The 19,884-nt window shown below is 38.1% G+C and overlaps 1 protein-coding gene and 1 pseudogene across 3 annotated transcripts in view; both read right to left on the bottom strand.

The window, feature by feature from the left end:
* Positions 1–1,848: 1,848 nt before the first annotated feature.
* Positions 1,849–2,484, bottom strand: LOC112825910 (glutathione S-transferase P pseudogene; annotated as a pseudogene).
* Positions 2,485–4,970: 2,486 nt separating this feature from the next.
* The window catches only part of SYNPO2 (synaptopodin 2), a 165,619-nt gene continuing 150,705 nt past the window's right edge, over positions 4,971–19,884 (bottom strand). For 2 of the 3 annotated variants that reach the window (XM_073892185.1, XM_073892186.1), the window contains exon 5: positions 4,971–8,501. In XM_073892185.1, the coding sequence (XP_073748286.1) occupies positions 7,962–8,501 (540 nt within the window). In that variant the 3' untranslated portion in view covers positions 4,971–7,961. Of the gene's footprint in view, positions 8,505–19,884 lie in introns of all 3 variants that reach the window. The other variant, XM_073892187.1, reaches the window with a different exon arrangement.

The raw sequence follows: 19,884 nt of genomic DNA, 5'->3' as shown, positions 1-19,884 counted from the left end.
AGCCTATTTACATTAGCTCTCCACTTGGGGAGAGGATTTGAGTTTGCTGCCACTTTAAATCCAATTCTAGATATATTCATTGTGCCAAGAAAAAAAGTCCAAGGCAGGAACAGAAATGTCATTTAATGTTAATTAAACCTACTGGCTGCTCATGCTGATAAAATTTAATGTTTTCACTTGTCAGAGATATTAAAAATCAGAACAAGCATTACCTGCTGACTTTAATTCTGATGTCTTCATGAAAGCCCCAATGTTGTTATTGTTAACTTTAAATAATAATAACTAAGGGAAAATGGGTAATCTCCCTAAAGGGAGATTTCTCTCCCTCTCTTTCTTTTAAGATTTTATTTATTTATTTGAGAGAGAGAGAGAGAGAGAGAGAGGGAGAGAGCATGAGCAGGGGGAGGGGCAGTGGAAGAAGGAGAAGGACAAGCAGACTCCCCACTGAGTGGGGAGCCTGACAGTCACGAGGCTTGATCCCAGGACCCCAAGGCTATGACCTGAGCCAGAGTCAGAGGTTACTTAACAGATTGAGCCACCGAGGCACCCCCTAAAGGGAGATTTCTTAAAATGAATGCAATGCACATGTTTTATGGAAATATCTGTGCCATAAATGTCGATGTCTTCATGGTAGTAAAGATACTTGTTTCATACTTATGGCTAAAATTCACACACATACCCCCCCTTTTTTTGATCTTGGAATGGACCTCTTTTAATGTGCTTTGTTTTAAAAATAATTTTATAGCAGGGTAATGGTGAAATAAAAATATATAACAAATTCTTTTGAAAGTTCCTCAGGTAAAACATATTTAGAATTTATTCCTATCTCTGATTTTTTTCTACATGACAGCATTTTAGACCTGGAACAGTAAATTCTTATTTCTTTCTCAATGTCTTCCCTTTTATACAAATGAGAAACCCAGATACTTTGCTTATTCAAGCATATTGTGGAAGAACCAGTTGAGTCTCCACGAGAAATGATTTTCATACACCGCCACTGGAGAACACTACGAGACACGAAACCTCTGCCCTCTTTTTTGGTTATTTTCTTTTTCAAATTCATGCTGGACATGGGGCTTGGCTTAGCTGAACATTGAAGTTTGGCTGTTTTATCACAAAATCAGGGTTTTTTTTCCTCTTCTCAGCCCACTAGTAATTATCAACTTCAATAAATTATAGGCATTTTGTATTGCTAATGATCAGAGCTGTAGTTATTGTAGATAGAAACCAGAGAGAGATCATCTGAATTCAAGAACAAAGAGACATTTAAATGGCATAAGGGCCCAAATAATACCAAATTATGGGAAAATATGCAACCCTCTCCCCTTTATTTATTTATTTTTAAAATATTATTCTTCTCTGTCCTATGTACTAGTTGGCAGAAAGCCGTGGTATGAATATTATGTAGATCAACAGGAAAAACAACCAAGCCAATCTCTTGGAATGAGGTTAGCCTTGATAGGTCGGGGATTAACCCCAGGAGCTGCGAAGCTTCTGCTGATTTCTGGTTTGGTTTTCTTTTTTTGTTGTTGTTGTTTAGATTTTATTTATTTATTTGACAGAGAGATAGAGCCAGAGAGCACAAGTGGAAGGAATGGCAGAGGGAGAAGGAGAAGCAGGCTCTGCGCTAAGCAGGGAACCCAACGCGGGTCTCAATCTCAGGACCCTGGGATCATGACCTGAACCAAAGGCAGATGCTTAACCATCTTAGCCACCCAGGCATGCCTGGTTTGGTTTTTTTTGTTTTTTTTTTTTCCTCTCTTGGTGTTTATTAGTTCTAAAGGCCAGGCTTTCTCCCAGGGGAGGCTGAAGGGGCTCATATCTTTTGGGCTCCATGGACAGGGCAGTTCACGTGCTCGGGGGAGGCCAGGTAGGCCTTGAGCTTGGGCCGGGCACTGAGGCGCGCCACATAGGCCCATAGGCCAAGAGCAGGGGGTGGGAGTCCAAGCAGCCAGGGGCCAGGACCTGGTGATTCAGCAATAGGTCCAGCAGGTTGTAGTCGGCGAAGGAGATCTGGTCACCCACCAGGAAGGCCTGGCCCTCCTGGTTCTGGATCAGCAGGGTCTCAAAAGGCTTCAGGTGCTCCGGCAGCTCCTGAAAATACTTGGCCTTGCCCTCCTCGTAGCTCCGATAGATGAGCTGGCTGCAGTGCCTACAGATGTCCTCCACGCCATCGTGCCCCATGTCCACCAGTGCCACCTCCCGCTCGTCTTTGCCGTAGAGCCCAAAGGTGCGGCCCAGGTGTCGCAGGATGGCATTGGACTGGTACAGGGTGAGGTCTCCGTCCTGGAACTTGGGGAGCTGCCCATACAGACAGGAGGCCTTGAGCGGGCCCTGCAGCCAGCTCTCCTTGGTCACCACCTCCTCCTTCCAGCTCTGGCCCTGGTCAGCCAGCAGCATGTGCATGGCCTCGCAGCGCCCTCGGGTGGGGAAGTAGACGATGGTGTAGGGCGGCATAGGTCTCGGTGACGTGGAAGAGCAAGCAGGAGGCCGCCTGGTTTGGTTTTTTACACTGCCTTGAAGATGGTTGCTTCATAGAAGTGGGAAGAGGGGCAATGCAGTGTCCCTTCCCTAGTTTAAGGATGGCTTTTTACTTTCCAACACATGCACTATACCTTGTTGAGAAAATATCCCTGAAGAATACACCTATAGCTCAATTGTCTAAATAAATAATTTTTTCTAGAAAAGGCAGTGTTGAAGAAAGGCTAAGGAGAATCCTATCTCTACCTCTAAATGTTCATAGTAATGTAGACAGGGTTCTTCAAAGGCAATTTGAGTTTAGATAAGATTTTGCCTTTGTCTACATTGTCAGGGAGGAAGAAATTTTCTCTGCTCTTCAAAGTCCTTCTAGTTGGACTAAGAATCAAAATGACATGAGCCCTATTAGCAGGAGAAAATCGAATTTAATTTCATACATGAGAGAAATTCACACTGGCATGAAATTCCAGACAAGTAAAATGAAGTATTTTGTCATTCCTACCTTAGGAGATGGGGGTAGGTGTTTGGGACTTCAAAAGGAAGGAATGAAATTCACAGGAAGATGAAAAAGAGTAAATGTTTGGTAAATAAATGTTCACTGGGCCACACAGAAAAATTGGGACATAGGAGTTTTAACAAACAGATTTTGCTAAATTCCTCCTTGTTTACCCACCCATTCATATTATAATGTAGTTAACTGTGGTGAACAATCTTTTCCTGGAGTGGGTTCTTGACCTAAATTCTTTTTGGGCAGTTGAGGGAGAGGTAAAGAGCTTTTCCTGAATCTGCTGGGTTTTGTTTGCTTTTAACTCAAAATAATCTTCATGCCAAAGTGACTCATCATGGGGATGTCCTGCCCTTGGTCCTTACAACATACCCCATTATAATTTATTTGGTAATTTAGGGCAAACCTCACACATATTCAAATCATCATGGTAAGGCAGTCATGCTTTATAAAGCTTTTTCAGACTCTCAAGTAAGAATTATAAATCGTGATGTGATGAGCACTGGATGTTATATGTAAGTGATGAATCACTAAATTCTACACATGAAAGGAATTTTACCATATATATTCACTAACTAGAATTTAAATAAAAACTTGACATAAGAAAAAGAAATATAAATCTTAAAATCTTTGAAGAGGTGAATGAAGCTTTTTCCTCTTGGGGAAAATGGGAGTAGAGAAAATTCATTAAGACTGGTGACAGAAAAGTCATGGAGAAAGAAGTTACAATATAGCAAATCTTCACTACAACTTTAGAGAGAAAAAAATACCACAGCAAGATTCATTGGAGGCATTTCCTCTTTAAATGTCTTTTTTATAATTACTTAATTTTTATAGAGAGATTGCCAGATCCTTCCTAGAAATATAAACTGTCACATTTTATAAGTCTATAAATAATGAAATGCCCCTTTGTGGAAAATACTGTCCTATGAAATTTGAGAAGTCATAAATTGTGTTGTTTTCCAGAAGCTCTGAGGAAAAGGGAGTAGTTTGTACTAAATACTTTTGGTAGTAAGTAGACCTGGGGAAACTGGCTAGTTTTGAAGCAGCTCTGTTGTGTTCTTCCCAATGAGGAGCCAGGGAATTGAACTCCCTTTGCCTCAGGCTGTCTGTCAGCTCCATGTGGAAATGACATTATCTACTTCTAAGTATGTTTTGAAATTTATAGTCTACTAAGCACTAGGAATTCCTCAGAGAAAAGGTTATTCACTATGGCATCAGCATCTTAAGACAATATAGTGTTACTACTCTTAGGTCATTTTAATCTTTAAAAGAGTCTTCATTTTTGAAGTATGTTTCCAGTGCTGGCCCTTTAAAAAATATTTTTTTTATCAGATTGCCAAAAACAGCCATTCTATTCAGAATTTACAAAAAAAAAGTGTCAAAAAGCTGTGCTGTAGGATACCAATTGAACAGGGTGCTTGCATTCCCGCTGATAGTTTTAATATCATATAGGAAGATCCAAAATCATTTTTGGAATGACAAACATGATAGATTCTCTGAGTGAGTCCCCAGCGGCTTCAGAAATACAACCAACATGTTATCAAGTCATATTACCATTGGCTATTCGTGTGTGTGTGTGTGTGTGTGTGTGTGTGTGTGTATACATATTCTTTTATATTTCTTTTCAATATACTGTGAAGGAAAGAGTTAATAAAGAATAATATATTTGGACCCCAAACGACTTAACTTATATGTCAAATTGATCCTATTTTTAGTTTTTTCTAAAGTTTTTAAGTGTTACAGTTAAAATTGTGCCAATCAGCATGAAATTCTTTTGATGTGTCTGGAAGCTAATATTATAGAAACTAAAATTCAAAAATATGCAGTAGATAAGATTAACAATGTAATGTATATAATATAATATAATTAAGAATATAATGTATATAATATATATCAACTTCTGGATTTGGAGTATATCAAATCCCAGTTCTTTGGGGTGAAAACTAATTCAGAATAATATAAGGAAAAATGAAAACACTCTAAGTTGATTTTCAAGTTACTTTTTATTACTAATACAATTCTGATTTTCAGTATGCATCTTTCAAATACAGTCTTTTGGGATAAACACAGTTAGAAATGTCAGTCTAACTAGCAGGAGAACATAATCATTTTTAATAGAAAATTGTGGACAATGTAGATACTTCTACTTTGAACAGAAATCAAATGTGAAAATCTACTTTCTCTTTAAACATTTCTACAATTCATCTCTAATTATAATAACTGAGCCTGATACAATTGTTTATCCAAAGTTTCAATTCATTAATACATATATATGCTTGAGCCCTAATAGGGTGGCCCTCTTCAATGTGAGTGATGGTGCCAAAACATAAAAGAGACATATTCAGAAATAAATGGACTAGAACCTGTGCATTTATAAAACTCAAAATACTAGACAAAATCTAAGTCATTTTAATAGCGGACACTTCACATACATGCAATGATGTGACATTTAAACTCAATTTGGCGGAAAGGTGACAAATTAGTGTCCCTATGACTGGCATACTGTAACATTTTACGGCATGCTTTTTAATCCATGGTAAAACAGGAACTCTGTCTACCTATGTGATTACTACCTGTAGAAAAATATCTTCACAAATGTGGCATATATTTATAAGCAATGGCTCTTCTAAAGATGCTGTTTTGATCTTACAGATATAAGGTATTCTTACCCATAAGAATCAGATCTCGGTGTGGCAGGTCTTCTGTCTCAAACATTAGCTTGAATATAAGCAATCTAACTTTACTCATTTTTAAATAAACTGGAGATTCAATATCTACAATACATTTTGTAATGATTTGACCTTGGCACTTCTGCTTTTCAGAATTATATCTACAAATGACTTCTTGAAACATCAATTTCTAATAAAACTATGAGGTGTTCATTTCTTTGTGAGTGAAAAATGTACAACTTTCCTGCCATGTATTGTCTTTCTCTTGATGTCTAGAATAAATTCAGATAATGTCACACAAATGATAATTTTGATCTAGTACATTCAAAGAGGGAGATGGCTATTTTATTATAATAATATTTAAGTTTACAACGTCTGCTTTTCTTATTTTGAGCACAGTGAAATTTTAGTGAATGATCTAATATATATCAATTTCTGGAGTTGGAGTCTATTAAATCCTAGGAGTAATGGAAACAACTTCTAGCATTTATAAAAGAAAGCAATCAAATAGGATCTGCTCCTGCCAGGCAGTCTTTTCTGCTAAGTGACCCTTATCTAAAGACACTGACATCTAGAGTGATTCAGCCAATATAATAAAGTTTGAAGCAAGTAAGACTTTTTGTAGGGGATTCCTGAGAATTTGCTGACATACTGATCAATATGCCAGGCATTATTTTTTAAGATTCCATAGAAAGTCTTTGGAGTCAATAATTATATTTTATAATTTGAGAGAATTAACAGTATATAAATTTAAGGGATTTTAACAATATAACTTTAGAAGTATTTATCTTTTCTTTATAACTAAACAAATTAGTATCTGGTTGGGTCCATCAATAAAAGAACGCATAATTTCTTCAGATTTTTAATCTTCTACTTCCAAGGTAAGGGATCACTTAGACCCTGGAGTTTTTTTTTTTTCTTTTTTAAGTTTTATTCTGTGAAAGACACCATTATAATGATAAATTCAAGACTTAAAGAGTAAAACAAAGCCAAATAATCACATTAAAAAATCTAAGAAAAATTTGAATACTCAAAATATTTTTTATTTTAAAATGCTCTCAATTCTTGTTTATGATGTTAAATACTTTGAATTTCCTTGTACTGAATACTTTGTGGGTATGGCAGTAAAGAGCAGGTGTCTGATTGTCTCATGGTCATGCTAACAAAGCATGGGTCATGAAATTGACCAAGCAGCTGTTCAGCTTCCTTTGAACATCCTAATGATGGCTTTGTTTTCTGTAACTAAATAAATGGTCATGACCTACAATTGCATAATAACAGACACATCCATCTACCACTTCCTTAAATCCATTAACAATATTTTCTTCACATCAACCCTTCCTCCATGTAACACATAGCGCAAAACCTTTCTCCCAACGATTCCTTTTGGACCTTTAATTATACATGTAGTGACACGGATGACCTAACCCCCTCCTAAATTAATCCTGCATTTATATGATGAGCAACAAAAATGAATAATGCACCAAAGGCCATTCTACCAATGAGAGAATCTCAGAATGTCAGAGCTGTTAAGGATATAAGAGATTAAATAATCTGATTTTCTCATTTGACAAATGAGGACACCTGAACCCAGAATCTATTCCTGTCTCAGGCTGCTGGCTTTAAATAGATTAAAAATAAATTCTATACCTAAATCTTTCTATTACCCATACATTACACAATTTGCCTCAAAAGTCCTTCTGAATTGTATAATTATCTTTCTGTCAAATCTTTCTTTCTTTCTGAGAACACTTATATTTCAATTCTAAAAAACTGAATTTCATTGGACTTTTGATAATGTTTCAGAGAAATGTTTAAAATAACATCAAGGAAATCTTTTTTTATATAATTATCATTCAATGGCATGCTCTCATTGAAAACTTCTCCCACGTTATGTTCCTTGCTGTTCCTGCTAATGACAATTAGTGCATATTTCGTTAATTCCTTCCTAGACTAAGACACTTAGAAGAAAATAGTTAATTTCACTTTAAATGAGCAGTGTTTAGTTGCCTAGACTACCTCATATTAATGGAATAAATTGAATTAAGATTATGAATTAGATATGTGTCAGCACATCAATGCAGAAAGTGAATTTTTTCCTCAAAGAAATTCTCTATCATGAGCAGACAAGGAAGAGATCACTCACGTGTGCATATGTATACACACACACAAACTCAAATAAATGACTTCTGAGAACAAGCCAAGACCAAAAGTGAATCAAAATCTACTGGAAAAGTGAAACACCCTACAAAGGAATATTTTAAAAATTACTATTGTAGATGGCACAAGATCAGTTTTTCTAACATTCATGTTTGGTGCCTCCATCCCCTTGGGTGTGGGTTGTAGTTGCAATCAGCTATTGAAAGACAGTAATCAGACCTAGTTTCCATGGACATTATTTCAGAATCATTTCTGGAAGACTGCCTATAATATGCATATGGCAACTGTGAACCATATTGGGAGTTGGTGGACATATTATTATTAGGTAAAGATGCAACATTATACTCTTGCCTTGCAAATGCGCTCACATTCACCTTCTGGGCTTGAGGAACATAGGACAGTCTCTCGTTCCAATCCTCTGAGCGCCCTGGAAGCGCCTTCCTCCTAGCTGCTGAGACCACATTTGCCACAATGGATTCCTGGATGTTTCTGGGTTTAAAGGCATCATCCACTAGACCAAGAGGAGACTTCACTGCTGCAACCCAAGGAGTTAGTCTCTTGTTTGCCTTCTCTAGCTCATCCGTTGATTTGCTAGAGTAGTTATAAGCAGACTGGAATACCCAAGGAGATGTTGTGGAGATGGTGGGTGGGACTGGTCTTCCAGGAAGAGAAAGGGGGTGTCCAATCTGCTAGAAACAATGAAAATGTTAGTATATCTCATTCATTTGGGTTTGTGCTCATTGACTATTATTTCAGAGTAATCTTGGCAACATTACTGAGCACTGTAAAAATCAAACCCCCAAAATATTTAGTCCTAAAGCCAAGACAGGCTGCCTCTGCCTGGTGTATTATTAGCTCTGGCCTGGGACTTGGTCCTCACTTTGGACTTTCTTATTGCTCTTCATCTCTGAACCCATAGCCCCAGTCACTGCCATCTCTCTTGGGCACAACCCCCACCGCTGGGACTCTTATCACTGGGAGCCGCCCTTATCTGTCCTCCACATAGTCATATCTATATACACAGCCCACACTCATTCAGGTCCTATTTTCATGGTACAAAATAAACAAAACATATTGACTACCCCAGAAACAGACCATAAGCTACTGGGCTTTTTTCTTTTCCCAAGTGACTTTCAATCTGTTATCTTATTTTGGTCCACTGAATATAGCAAAATAAATAAATAATTAATTGATTTAAAAAAAATCCAAGAGCTACTTAGATGTATTTAATGTTGCTGATCTGAAGGAGTGGATGGACTTATTCTTCTCAAAATCTATTTTACATCGCTGAAGACCATGTGGATCTTCACTTCTTAAGCATGGGATATTACCCATGTCTCAGACAAACACTCCTGCCCCTTGTTTCATCTGAGATTTGCTTTTTTTTTTTTTAGTGTGTATTACATTCCTTACTTTTTTGAGATGTTGTGTCCCTGCAACATTCCCCTGTGTATGTGAAATGTTTGGTTTGTCAGTATGCAGAAATATAATTGACTGAAAGCTCTTGTATTCTCTCTCCTCTTGCCCCTTCTCTATTTCCAGGATCCCCGAAGACTAGTTATCTACATTACGTCCTCACACATTCCCATCTGCATGAAACTCTCTTAGACAAACTTCTGGCAAAAAGTAGCAAATATACAAATGAGTCAACTTTGAAAGTATTATAACATTGTGTGTTTCTGGAACAAAAAGCATGGCCATGCTTAAAAATGCGTCCAAATTTCATAAAGGGTTCCAACAGCTTTTCTTTCTTAACCAAGGCCTTAAATTTAAAGTGAATACCAACACCTGGATTTGACAAACTATCTTAGATTCAAATGGTTTGTTTTTGGTTTTCCGTTAGACACAAAAAGAAGGTAGGTGGTCCATTCTTGGCTTGCATATCAAGAATTAATTAGGGGGTCAATATACTGAATCTTGCCTCTCTCTTTTTTATCATTAAAATTTCAGTAATAATTGTTGAGTCCTAACAAATGTTTTCATTAATCTCTTTATCCTAATCTAGATCTAATACTAAGTTCTCTGGACGATATAATCAAGGAGGGGAGAAAAGCCTAATTTTAGTTACCACTTTGGACTTGATTTCTATTTCTCATTATTTATTCATTGGTTTCATTCATTTAACAAAAATTTTATTGAACACCTAATACTTCCCAGGCACACTCATTGTAGTCTGCAAATACAAAGATGATTTAAATGAAGTCCTTGCCCTCAAGAAACATGTAACACAGTACCGTTGTTAGCTTTGCAGGGGCAAGTTAATCAATCATGGAAGGTCACTTTAGAGACTCTTTACCTATCTTGACAGGATCAATAGGGAATTTTCTAAACTGTGAGAAGTATTAACATTCAATATGATAAAGTCTATCAGCTAGATAGACTAGCTAGACTAGCTAAGGCATAAATGTTAATCAGTTGAATATGTGAGTAAAAAGTAGAATTATGAAGTATGATATTGAAAGAGTAAGACTCTGAGGAAAAAAAAATTTTTGAGGAAAAATTTTAAATAGCATCAAAGTTAAAAAAAAAAAATCTCCTGTAGAATAACAAATAGGCCAAATATAGTAGCAGTACTGGCTGTGAAGGAAGAGAGCAATTACCTCAATGAACAAAATGACTATTGCTCTCCTACAGATTCCTCAGACCGCCAAACATGCCTTCATATTCCTTTAGTGCTAACAATAGTACATAAACTTACAAACTGTCAGAGATGAGAGATGCAAATGTGATATAAATAAATAGTTCTTTAGGTATGTTGTTTCTGTTTGTGCCCAAAATATCACAGGCTTCTGGTCCCTGCCTGCACTCAAACCCCTAATTTTAACGTATTTCCCCAAAGCAATTTTCACATCTTGTTCTTTGGTGCTATTTCCTTCTGTCATTCTCCGTCCCAAGGCTCATGCTGTTCTCTGCTTGGCCAGCTAAACGAAGCCACGTGATAGACCCTGAGTCAGAGATGACCAAAGGGATCTGAAAATAACAGAGGTGTTTCTTCTATTTTGGAGTTTGAATGTCTGATGGTAGAATCCTAGCATATCATGGGTTAGATCCTTGGTTCTTGTTTCCACCATGGGTTGTATTAGTATCTAAAGAATTTAAATTTTTGACATGTGAGCACTTAACTATAACCAGTATGTTAAATTAGCATTACATACGATGTGTCATCAAATTGCTTTTCTTTTTGTTTCCCGCCACCCTTTCATTTTTTTAATGAAAGAAGTTTTTCCACTGTCACTAGATGAAAACTTAGTAGGTCCTGTGGCACTCTGCTTTCTTTTAGGAATAGTCCTGTGGTCACTTTAAGTTACCCAAACTAGTTTATTTCAAAATAGAATATTCCATCCCTTGCAGTAACCAACTCCAGTCTCAAGAGTTAAATCTCTTCTCCCTGGGTCCTGTTTCAGGAAGATCCTCTTCCTTCAGGGAAGGCACTGTGGTTGGCTTCTTTATGCTTTCTTTCCTCTCTTCCCTCAGCTTGCTAACTGGGACTTCGGGCTCCCTGGGCTTAGAGTACAAGGATGGAGAAGAGACAAAGAGCAGAGGGGGATTTTTACTTGATTTGGTAACATCATATTCTGGCTTTTCACTCTCAGAGCCAGGTAGGCCCAGACAAGGAAACTTTCACGGGATCTTTGAAGATTCCTATCACTGGGGACATTTTGCTTGTAGTCCTCAATTCATGCCAAGTCATCCCTATTCTCATGGGTAACTTGTGACTTACTCTGCACCCCCAAGGAAGCTGAAGCTATGAGACGGTCTATTTGAAGAGGCCTCAAGACAACCCCATCCAGCTCTCCTTTTCTTCTGGCCTGCTGTGGTCCATGGGGAACACACATCATTTGCCTTTGGGATGATAGCAGCAGATTTCCCGGTTCTTTGCCAAAACAATTTGTCAGCCCATGTCTCACCTTCCAGATTTCTTGAGAGAGTGTCAGACCCCAATCCCCTCTGCCTTCCTGTCCTTCCCCCTGCAGACATATCAAGCTCTCTCAGAAGCTATTTAAAAAAAATTTTTTTTTTTTTTGAGACAGAGAGAGAGTGCAAGCAGGGTGGGGCAGAGGGGGAGAGAGAATCTCAAGCAGACTCCACGCCTAGGACACAGCCTGACGTGGGGTTCGATCGCACAACTCTGAGATCATGACCTGAGTCAAGAGTTGGACTCTGAACCAACTGAGCCACTCAGGTGCCCCTCTAAGAAGCTACTTTGAAACTCTTCTCTCACAGGGGTGGAGGTGAGGGGGTAGGACCCTACTCCAAACCCAAACCCCGTGATCTGTGGCATCCAGAATTCTTCCTCAAGAAATCCTCTCTTCTTGCCGTCCTCTGATAACCTTTTAATAACCTAGATCTGACTGGGGGTGGGTTCCAGCAGGAGTGGCTCCCTGCTGTGATCTTTGTAGAGTCTGGAGTTTTGTCTGAAATCAGACTTTAGTGTGCAGCATCTGTGATATCTGAGGGCCTCGGGGTACCTTTCGCTTTAATATCCTGTCATGTAACATTACTATTTTCAGAACACTAAGGCCTTTCTCTCATTTTTCTTTTAAAAATGAAATATAGTCTAAAAATAAAAATGATGAATTTCAAGAAATTCAAATAGTCAAGATTTGAAACCTTATATTTCACTCAGGCCTTGCTCTAGAGAAGGGGGCTCACTTGGGTTTTCAGGTCATCTTGGTCAATCCTTAGGCTTTAACTGTTAAGAACTTCCTCCTCACATTGAACCAAACTTTGCCTCCCATACTTTTACCCCAGGGATCCTAATAACATAAAATACAACTACTTCCACTTCTATATGCCTTTTCTTCACATATTCCCAGTTGCTTCCATACTCTTTGGACACCTTCACCGTCCCATTGCTATCCCTCATTTTCAAACTCAGGAGAAATAACATCTACGGTGGTCATTCTCTCAAGTCTTCTGCATCCTTCTTCCTCAGTTTGTTAGGTAAGGCTAATGCAGATATACCATCTTGATCTTCTTAAGTAGATGTATACACATAAACACAAACACCGAAAACAAAACAACAAAGACATCATTCAAACTGACTTGGGGGCTTGTCATCTGGCAGATGGCACAGTTCATATTGCATGTAGAACATTCGGTCTGTGTGTATTTAGAGTCATGTGTCCTTTAAGTGTTCAGTGCAGGAAAGTACATGCTAATCTTCAGCCAGTCCGATATGATGGCTGCAGCAACAGCTGCAAAGAACTGAACTCACGAATCACCTGGTGTTATATGTTCCCACCAAAGGCTAAACCCAGAGGAGCCATTTTCCTACCTCTGCCTTTAATAATAGCCAACACTGACAGCTCATACCGTGTGCCAAGTGGTGGCTACTAATTGCCTTACATAGAGCATTTCATATAATTCTCAAAACAAGCCTGTGAAGTAGGGCCTATTATTGTCCCTATTTTCAAAGACAAAGACAAGGACAGTGAGACTTAAAGATGGTAAGTAACAAGAAAGAAAGAGAGAAAGAAACCTCCCTAAAGGTAGAAAGCTAGTAAGTACTGGAGTGGGGAAGTTGGCCACACACGCTTTCACACCAGAGTTCTTAGTCAAATATTAGACTGTACTTGTAATGAAATTGCTTTGAGGAAAAAGTCTTTAAAAAAAAAAAAAGATTCAAATCCAAGCAAGCTAAATGAAATGAGATCTTAGAAATTTTGGAAAGAATCACTTAAATTTTGATTAAGTTTGGATTAATAACTACTGCCATCTTGCCATTTGTCACAAGAACGAGTAGGTGGCAGGGTATAGGGCATAGTTCACATTTAGATGTGCTCCCTTTCTGTGAAGGTGAGACACACATGGGGCTCTGCCCTCAAGTGAGCTGAAAAGCTCAGAGGAGCTGAGGGCCTTTCTCAGCTTACCTTCACCAACTTTTCATATCAGTTCAATGCTGATTTATCCACATAAAGCACTTAGTGAAGCAGCTTAATTAGCTTCCTTATTAAACTGTCTGTGTAACCGATTTAACTGGCAGGAAACATTTGACATTTAAAAAGGAAGTGTAGTCTGAGGTTTACATAGGACAATGAGGTGAATTCTAAAGCAATGCAAATAGCCCTAGAAGCCAAAGAAGTTTAATAGGATATATTCTGAAGTTCAAACTATTTTATACCATAAACCTTGAAAGCCAAAAACATTCTCTTAACTGAATTCCTGCTTAAATACGTCATAATAGCGGAAGTGTCTCCAACAGATGTTCTTTCAAATGCTATTTCAACTCCTTCAAATGCTATTTCAACTCCTTCAACAACTTTCCCTCTTAAACACATGATCAGTAAATATTCATCACAAATATATACTTTATCATAGGCAGATTCCAACAGAGGCAAACAGAAATCAAGGACATTTCATTTGCCTTTTAAGTCATTCATAAGAATTTCTAAAAAGCAGAGGGTTATGAAGAGACACATGAATGGAAGAAAGCACCAGGCATTCTCCAGCTTCCCGTGAGCTCAGGTCAAAATCTTGAGTCATTGTTGACTCTTCCCTGTCCCTTACACTCCACCTGATCTGTCAGCACTGACTTTAAAACATATCCAGTCTGCAACCATTTCCCATGCCTCTGCTGGTACCATCCTAAACTAAAGCCGCATAATCTTGCCTGGATTATTGCTATGGTCTCCCAATTGATTTCCATGGTTCCACCCTGCTGCTCTAGTCTACTCTCAAATAGCAGCCAAAATTACCCTGTTAAAACCTAAGTCAGATTATGTCACTTAGTCCTCTGTTTAAAATCCTCTCATGGCTTCTCATTTTGAAAAAGGAAAATCAAAGTCCTTTCACTGACCCACAAGGCCCTGTAAAATCTGCTCAGGCCTGCCCCTCCTTAATCTCTGATTTCATCTCCTCCTGCTGTTTTCCTCTTACCTGGATCTAGCCACACCGGCCTCTGTTATTTATTTTTTTTTTTTAAGATTTTATTTATTTATTTGACAGAGAGAGACACAGCAAGAGAGGGAACGCAAGCAGGGAGAGTGGGAGAGGGAGAAGCAGGCTTCCAGTGAAGCGGGGAGCCCGATGCGGGGCTCGATCCCAGGACCCTGGGATCATGACCTGAGCAGAAGGCAGATGCTTGACTGAGCCACCCAGGCACCCCATCTGCTATTTTTGAACACACCAGACACACTCATGCCTCAGGACCTTTACACTTGCTGATCTTGCTGCCTGGAACACAGTACTCCAGATACCAGCATGACTCTTATTTCTTTTCCTTCAGGCCTTACTCAAATATCATATGATCACTATTTGACTATTGTCTATCTGTCTGTCTGTATCTCTCTCTCTCTCAAAATTCCCTAACCCATTCCTTGTTTTATTTCTCCCTTTAGGCTTATGTCTATTAAACATACTAAATGTTTTATTTATTTTGTTTATGTGCTTCTTCCCATTAGAATTTAGCTCCATGTAGGAGTAAGGGTTATTGTTTCATTCTGTTTTGTTCATGAAGACATCCCTAGACAAAAAACAGTTCCTGGCAAGTAGATGCTTTAGTAAATATTTGTTGAATGACTGAATAATTTCTATATCAGACTGCTATAACCAGGAAACTTGGTTAGCTTCACCAAAATTTTTCATCTTGCTTCAAGATGTAGACCTTCTCACAACACTTACATGTGGTGAGGGACTCACACAAATAGACTTATCCCAACCACCCTCACTATACACACACCAATATGCACACCAAGCCATGTTTGCCAAAACAAAGAGGATGAATCAATATTTACAAACAAATCAACTCTTCTAAGCAGATAGAAGATTTTAAGGTACAAGTAAAATCATTTGCATTTTAGGTCAGTGCAAGCATGAGGGTTTAAATAGAACTGTTCTGACTCCCCAGATAAGTCCTAGAATTTTATGCATGAATCCTAAAGAGAGCCTAAAATATATTTGCAAGAGTGAAAAAAAAATAAGACCTAAGAAGAAAAAAGTAATGGACATTGGGATTAGTTAGAATTGCAGAAGGGAGGGGTGCCTGGGTGGGTAGTCCATTAAGAGTCTGACTCTTGCTTTCGGCTCAGGTCTGATCTCAGGGTCCTGAGATTGAGCCCCTTGTCCAGCTCCAAGCTTGGTCTGGAGTCTGCTTGGGACTCTTTCTCCCTCTCCCTCTGCCCCTTCCCACTGCTCTCTCTCTCTCTCTAAAATAAATAAATCTTTAAAAAAAAAAGAATTGCTGAAAGGAAAGCTGGAAGTTGAATTGCCATTTATCATGAGATTGCAAGCAGGTGTAGGAAATGGCATTTTCTACTAACTAATCTCGTAGGGGCACTCCCATTTTCATGAGTCTTGGGTTAATTTTCCTGGTAGAGAAGCAGGTTAACAGGAAAGATATTTCTCCATGGATATGTAGAACTCCTATATCTAGAGATCTTTAAATGTAGGCTAAATGCTCCTTTGAGGTGATTCACATACAGTCAAGCTTGACGTCAAGGAATAAGAAGCATTTTAAGGTCATTTTTTGTTCTAGTCTCTTAATAAAACAATCTTGATCTCATATTTCCTGGGATCTGCCTTCCTAAAGTGAATCTTAAGTTTTCTTCACCAGTGGAGTTTTTGGAAATTCTGTTGTAGCACTCTCCCTGATAAAATGGAGGAGAGCGTCCATTTCTTTAGACAGAAATCTGCAGCATTATGCTGCTCATCAAGAATAGTGCAGATCAGGACTAATGAGTCGTATTATTGACTAGAAAAGTAGCCAAGTAACCATACATTGCTTAGATAAATAAAATAAACATACTTAGACATCAGAAAAAGAGATACCATGTTGTAGCTAGTGCTTCTCATCTTGGCTCTGCCGCTGACTATTCATCTTTATTCACTTTAGATTAACTTTTAGATTAAATTCGGGTTCTAACACAATACACGTTTTAAAAGTTTATTTTATGTTTGAAGGAAATTCCTTCGTGAGAAAGGCTAAGGGTTATAAATGACAATGGAAGCAAGCATGATATACTGGAAAGAATGTGAACTCCGATAACTTGGATGTCACCCTGACCCGGGAGTCCTGCCTCCGCCTCTTGTTACCCGTATGCTTCCCCCTCTCCAGCCCGTGCTTTCCTTGGTTGTAAAGCGGTAACAATGCCCGCTACGGTTTCAAGAGCAGGGGTAGAGGAGAAATTTCGTTTAGAAATCGAATGCCCCACAGCACAACAAATGGCGATTATTCTTGTTTTTGCGAGAAGAGACTGTGAGGTCTTAGAAGGTGTCAGAGACCTGGCAGAACCTTTTGTTCAAGAGGCAACTGCATAGGCAGGCTGCCGACCCGGATAAAAATAGGAGGGAGCCTTGCCTTTGAAGTGGCATTAGCACCACACGCCTCAGATACCGCTGCAACCCTCCCACCCCCCGCCCCAGAACGCAGGAGCAGGCTGCAGAGCTGGCCAGAAACACGCACTGACCTCACCTCTCTACTAGCTCGGGTGGGGGTGGGGGAGCAAAATACGGACTTCTTGATCTTTCTTAACCCGCTATTATAAAAGAATGAAAATAACCACATTCAATGGAAGGTCATGAAGACCGATGTTAGGGAGGAATCTGCATATACTTCTGTGGTCCCTTTCATCTTGGATAGCAATGATAGCAAGACCTAAAGTGTATAGAATTTTTACTATGTACTGATCACAGTGCTAAGCAAGTTTTTCTATGAACTCATTGAATCCTCTCAACAACCCTCTGATCCCCAATCTTGCAAATCAGGAAACTGAGGCATAAAAATTAGGTAATTTACCCTAGGTCGCACAGCTGGGATGTGTCTGTATAGGGAAATTTAAAAATGAAAGTCATGGGTGATAAAATTGTATCTAAATAATTTTAAGGCACTAAATCTATTAGTGAAGAGAAATTAACTACACAGCAATGTTTTACCCTATCACCTCCCTTTATCCTCAAAAAAGTATGCCATTCTAAAAACGATAACCTATGAAAACACTCGTATTACTATACTATGTTCTATTTAAAAAGCTGAAATTGCCATTTTAATTTTTTGTATTTCTTGGCGAAAAGCCTTAAATATGTTTTTATAAACGTCTACTTTAATTGGTTTGAACATGAAAACAAATTTTTTTAAACACATTTCCAAAATATTTTCTGAAGAGAAGTTCTCTCTTCTCAGAAGATTTAAGCAGTAAAAATCATATGGATTCCTACCACAGAAAAAAATGAGTAACATATCAAAAGTTCAAATTTCATCAGTTTCTATAGAGAAAAGAAGGGAACTGTCACAATTAACAAAGGCTGATGATCCTATATGAAATAAATGAATTGTTGACCTTTTGGATGACTTTTGTAAAGAAAACTGTCAGTGTCTGGCATGTAGTAAGCACTTAAGGAGAGTCATCATTATTAGTATAAAATTATTACTTACACCTAAAGCCTACTTAAAATGTATTTCACTATCTGAATATAGCCTTAGCTGTCCATTGTATCCTAGATACTTTTCCTAAAACAAATCCAGGTAACCATCTCCTCCCTCCCTCATTCACAAAAAGGAAAGTCACCATGAATGTGCACTTATCCCTAGGAAAAAAAGTGGGATGAAGAGAAATGATTTCTTAATGTATTTTACAGATTATGTGATTGCTATTTGACATAGAGCTAATATCCCTTAAGCAAATTCATTTCCAAGTAGAATAGCTTTGACTTTCTCAGAGGAAAATTTTATCAGTTAAGAGTTTAAGAAAAAGAATTCATAAGAAATGTGTGCATAGCATGTAACAACCTTGATTGGGCCCTTTGCATGATAACATTCTTCAAATTTCTCCCTGGCATATTTTTAAGCCATTCTTCTATCACAGCTCCTAATCACATTAAAAACTGACAAACCATAGCTGGTTAATGGTAATGACAAAGACACATCAACAACTATACAACATGTGACAATATTATTTCACAAGGATGTGGAAAATACATTATGAGAAAACTGACTTACTTGATCTTTGTTTTTCTGTCCATTACGTTTTCTAAGCTTATGAAATAGATCCTTTGATTCATTTCCTGGTCCCTGGGGAAAATGTTTAACCTACTGTTCCTGGGAAATTTAAGATTGACTGCCAAATCATATTTATGTTTCCTTCGTCAAAAACATGGCCCCAGAGTGATGTTTAAAATTAGGAATAAAAAAATACAACTCTTCATCCGGGAAGTAACCAATAACTTATTTTCTTAAGCACAGAATAGGAAAAAGTTTGCTTAATTGCCTTACCACATCTCTCTGGTGCAAGTGTTAAGTTTTATTTCATGATGTCTTTCTTGCCTGAGGGATTTGTGTAGTAATTCCGTGTATGTCATTTCATTTTATAGACCCGGGGATGCCTTTAGAGTAATTGGGGTTTTCAAAGGAATGATTGTTTTTCTGGAATAGATAAAAGGCCACTTGGGAAAATATAGATTAAAGCAGAGTATGCGGTGAGAGTCATGATGGTGTCCTTTTCAAATACAAATGGAGAAAAATGATGTGGAAACATCTTTTACCAGTAGTGTCCCAGGAACATATCTTCAAAATAGGAAGAATTTACTTCACTTGAAAATACTAATCGCAGGTGTATCTGAAATCCAATGAATGGTTCAAGGAGGTGTCTCAGGAGGCATTAGTATGCTTTACTTTCCCTCTCTTTTTAGCTATTATTACAGCTTTTCCTATTGCTATAACTTTCTTAATGTTCTCACAAAACTGCTGTATGTAATTTCTTAGACATAATATTGGATATTAATACTATAGCAAATTTGGCTATGTGGGCCACACATTTATTCAAAGGATCTCAGTCCTTATCATTCCCCACACTACTCCTCATTCTCAATTTCACTTTCGTATTTATATAATGTTAGGTAGTTTTGACTATCAATTGCCAAACAACTTTTTCCTCTTTCTGGATAGATTCATGCAAATACACAAGTGAATTAACAAAGCCTCGTGAATTAGCTACAAACACTTCATCAACCCTCTAAGCCACATTGGATGTGTAGTCTTAGCCTGAGATAAAAGATAAATTCTTCTGGACGTACTAAAATGTCTAGGTCCTTATAAATACACATTTGAGATTGAGAGAAGGGACCCTTCGGTAA

The sequence above is a fragment of the Callorhinus ursinus genome, unplaced genomic scaffold (genome assembly GCF_003265705.2).
Source record: "Callorhinus ursinus isolate GAN/ISIS: 27379988/994484 unplaced genomic scaffold, GSC_fseal_2.0 scaffold4, whole genome shotgun sequence".
In the NCBI taxonomy this organism is placed as follows: domain Eukaryota; kingdom Metazoa; phylum Chordata; class Mammalia; order Carnivora; family Otariidae; genus Callorhinus; species Callorhinus ursinus.
The sequence above is the reverse complement of the archived record's forward strand: the minus strand, read 5'-3'. Positions and strand labels throughout refer to the sequence as shown.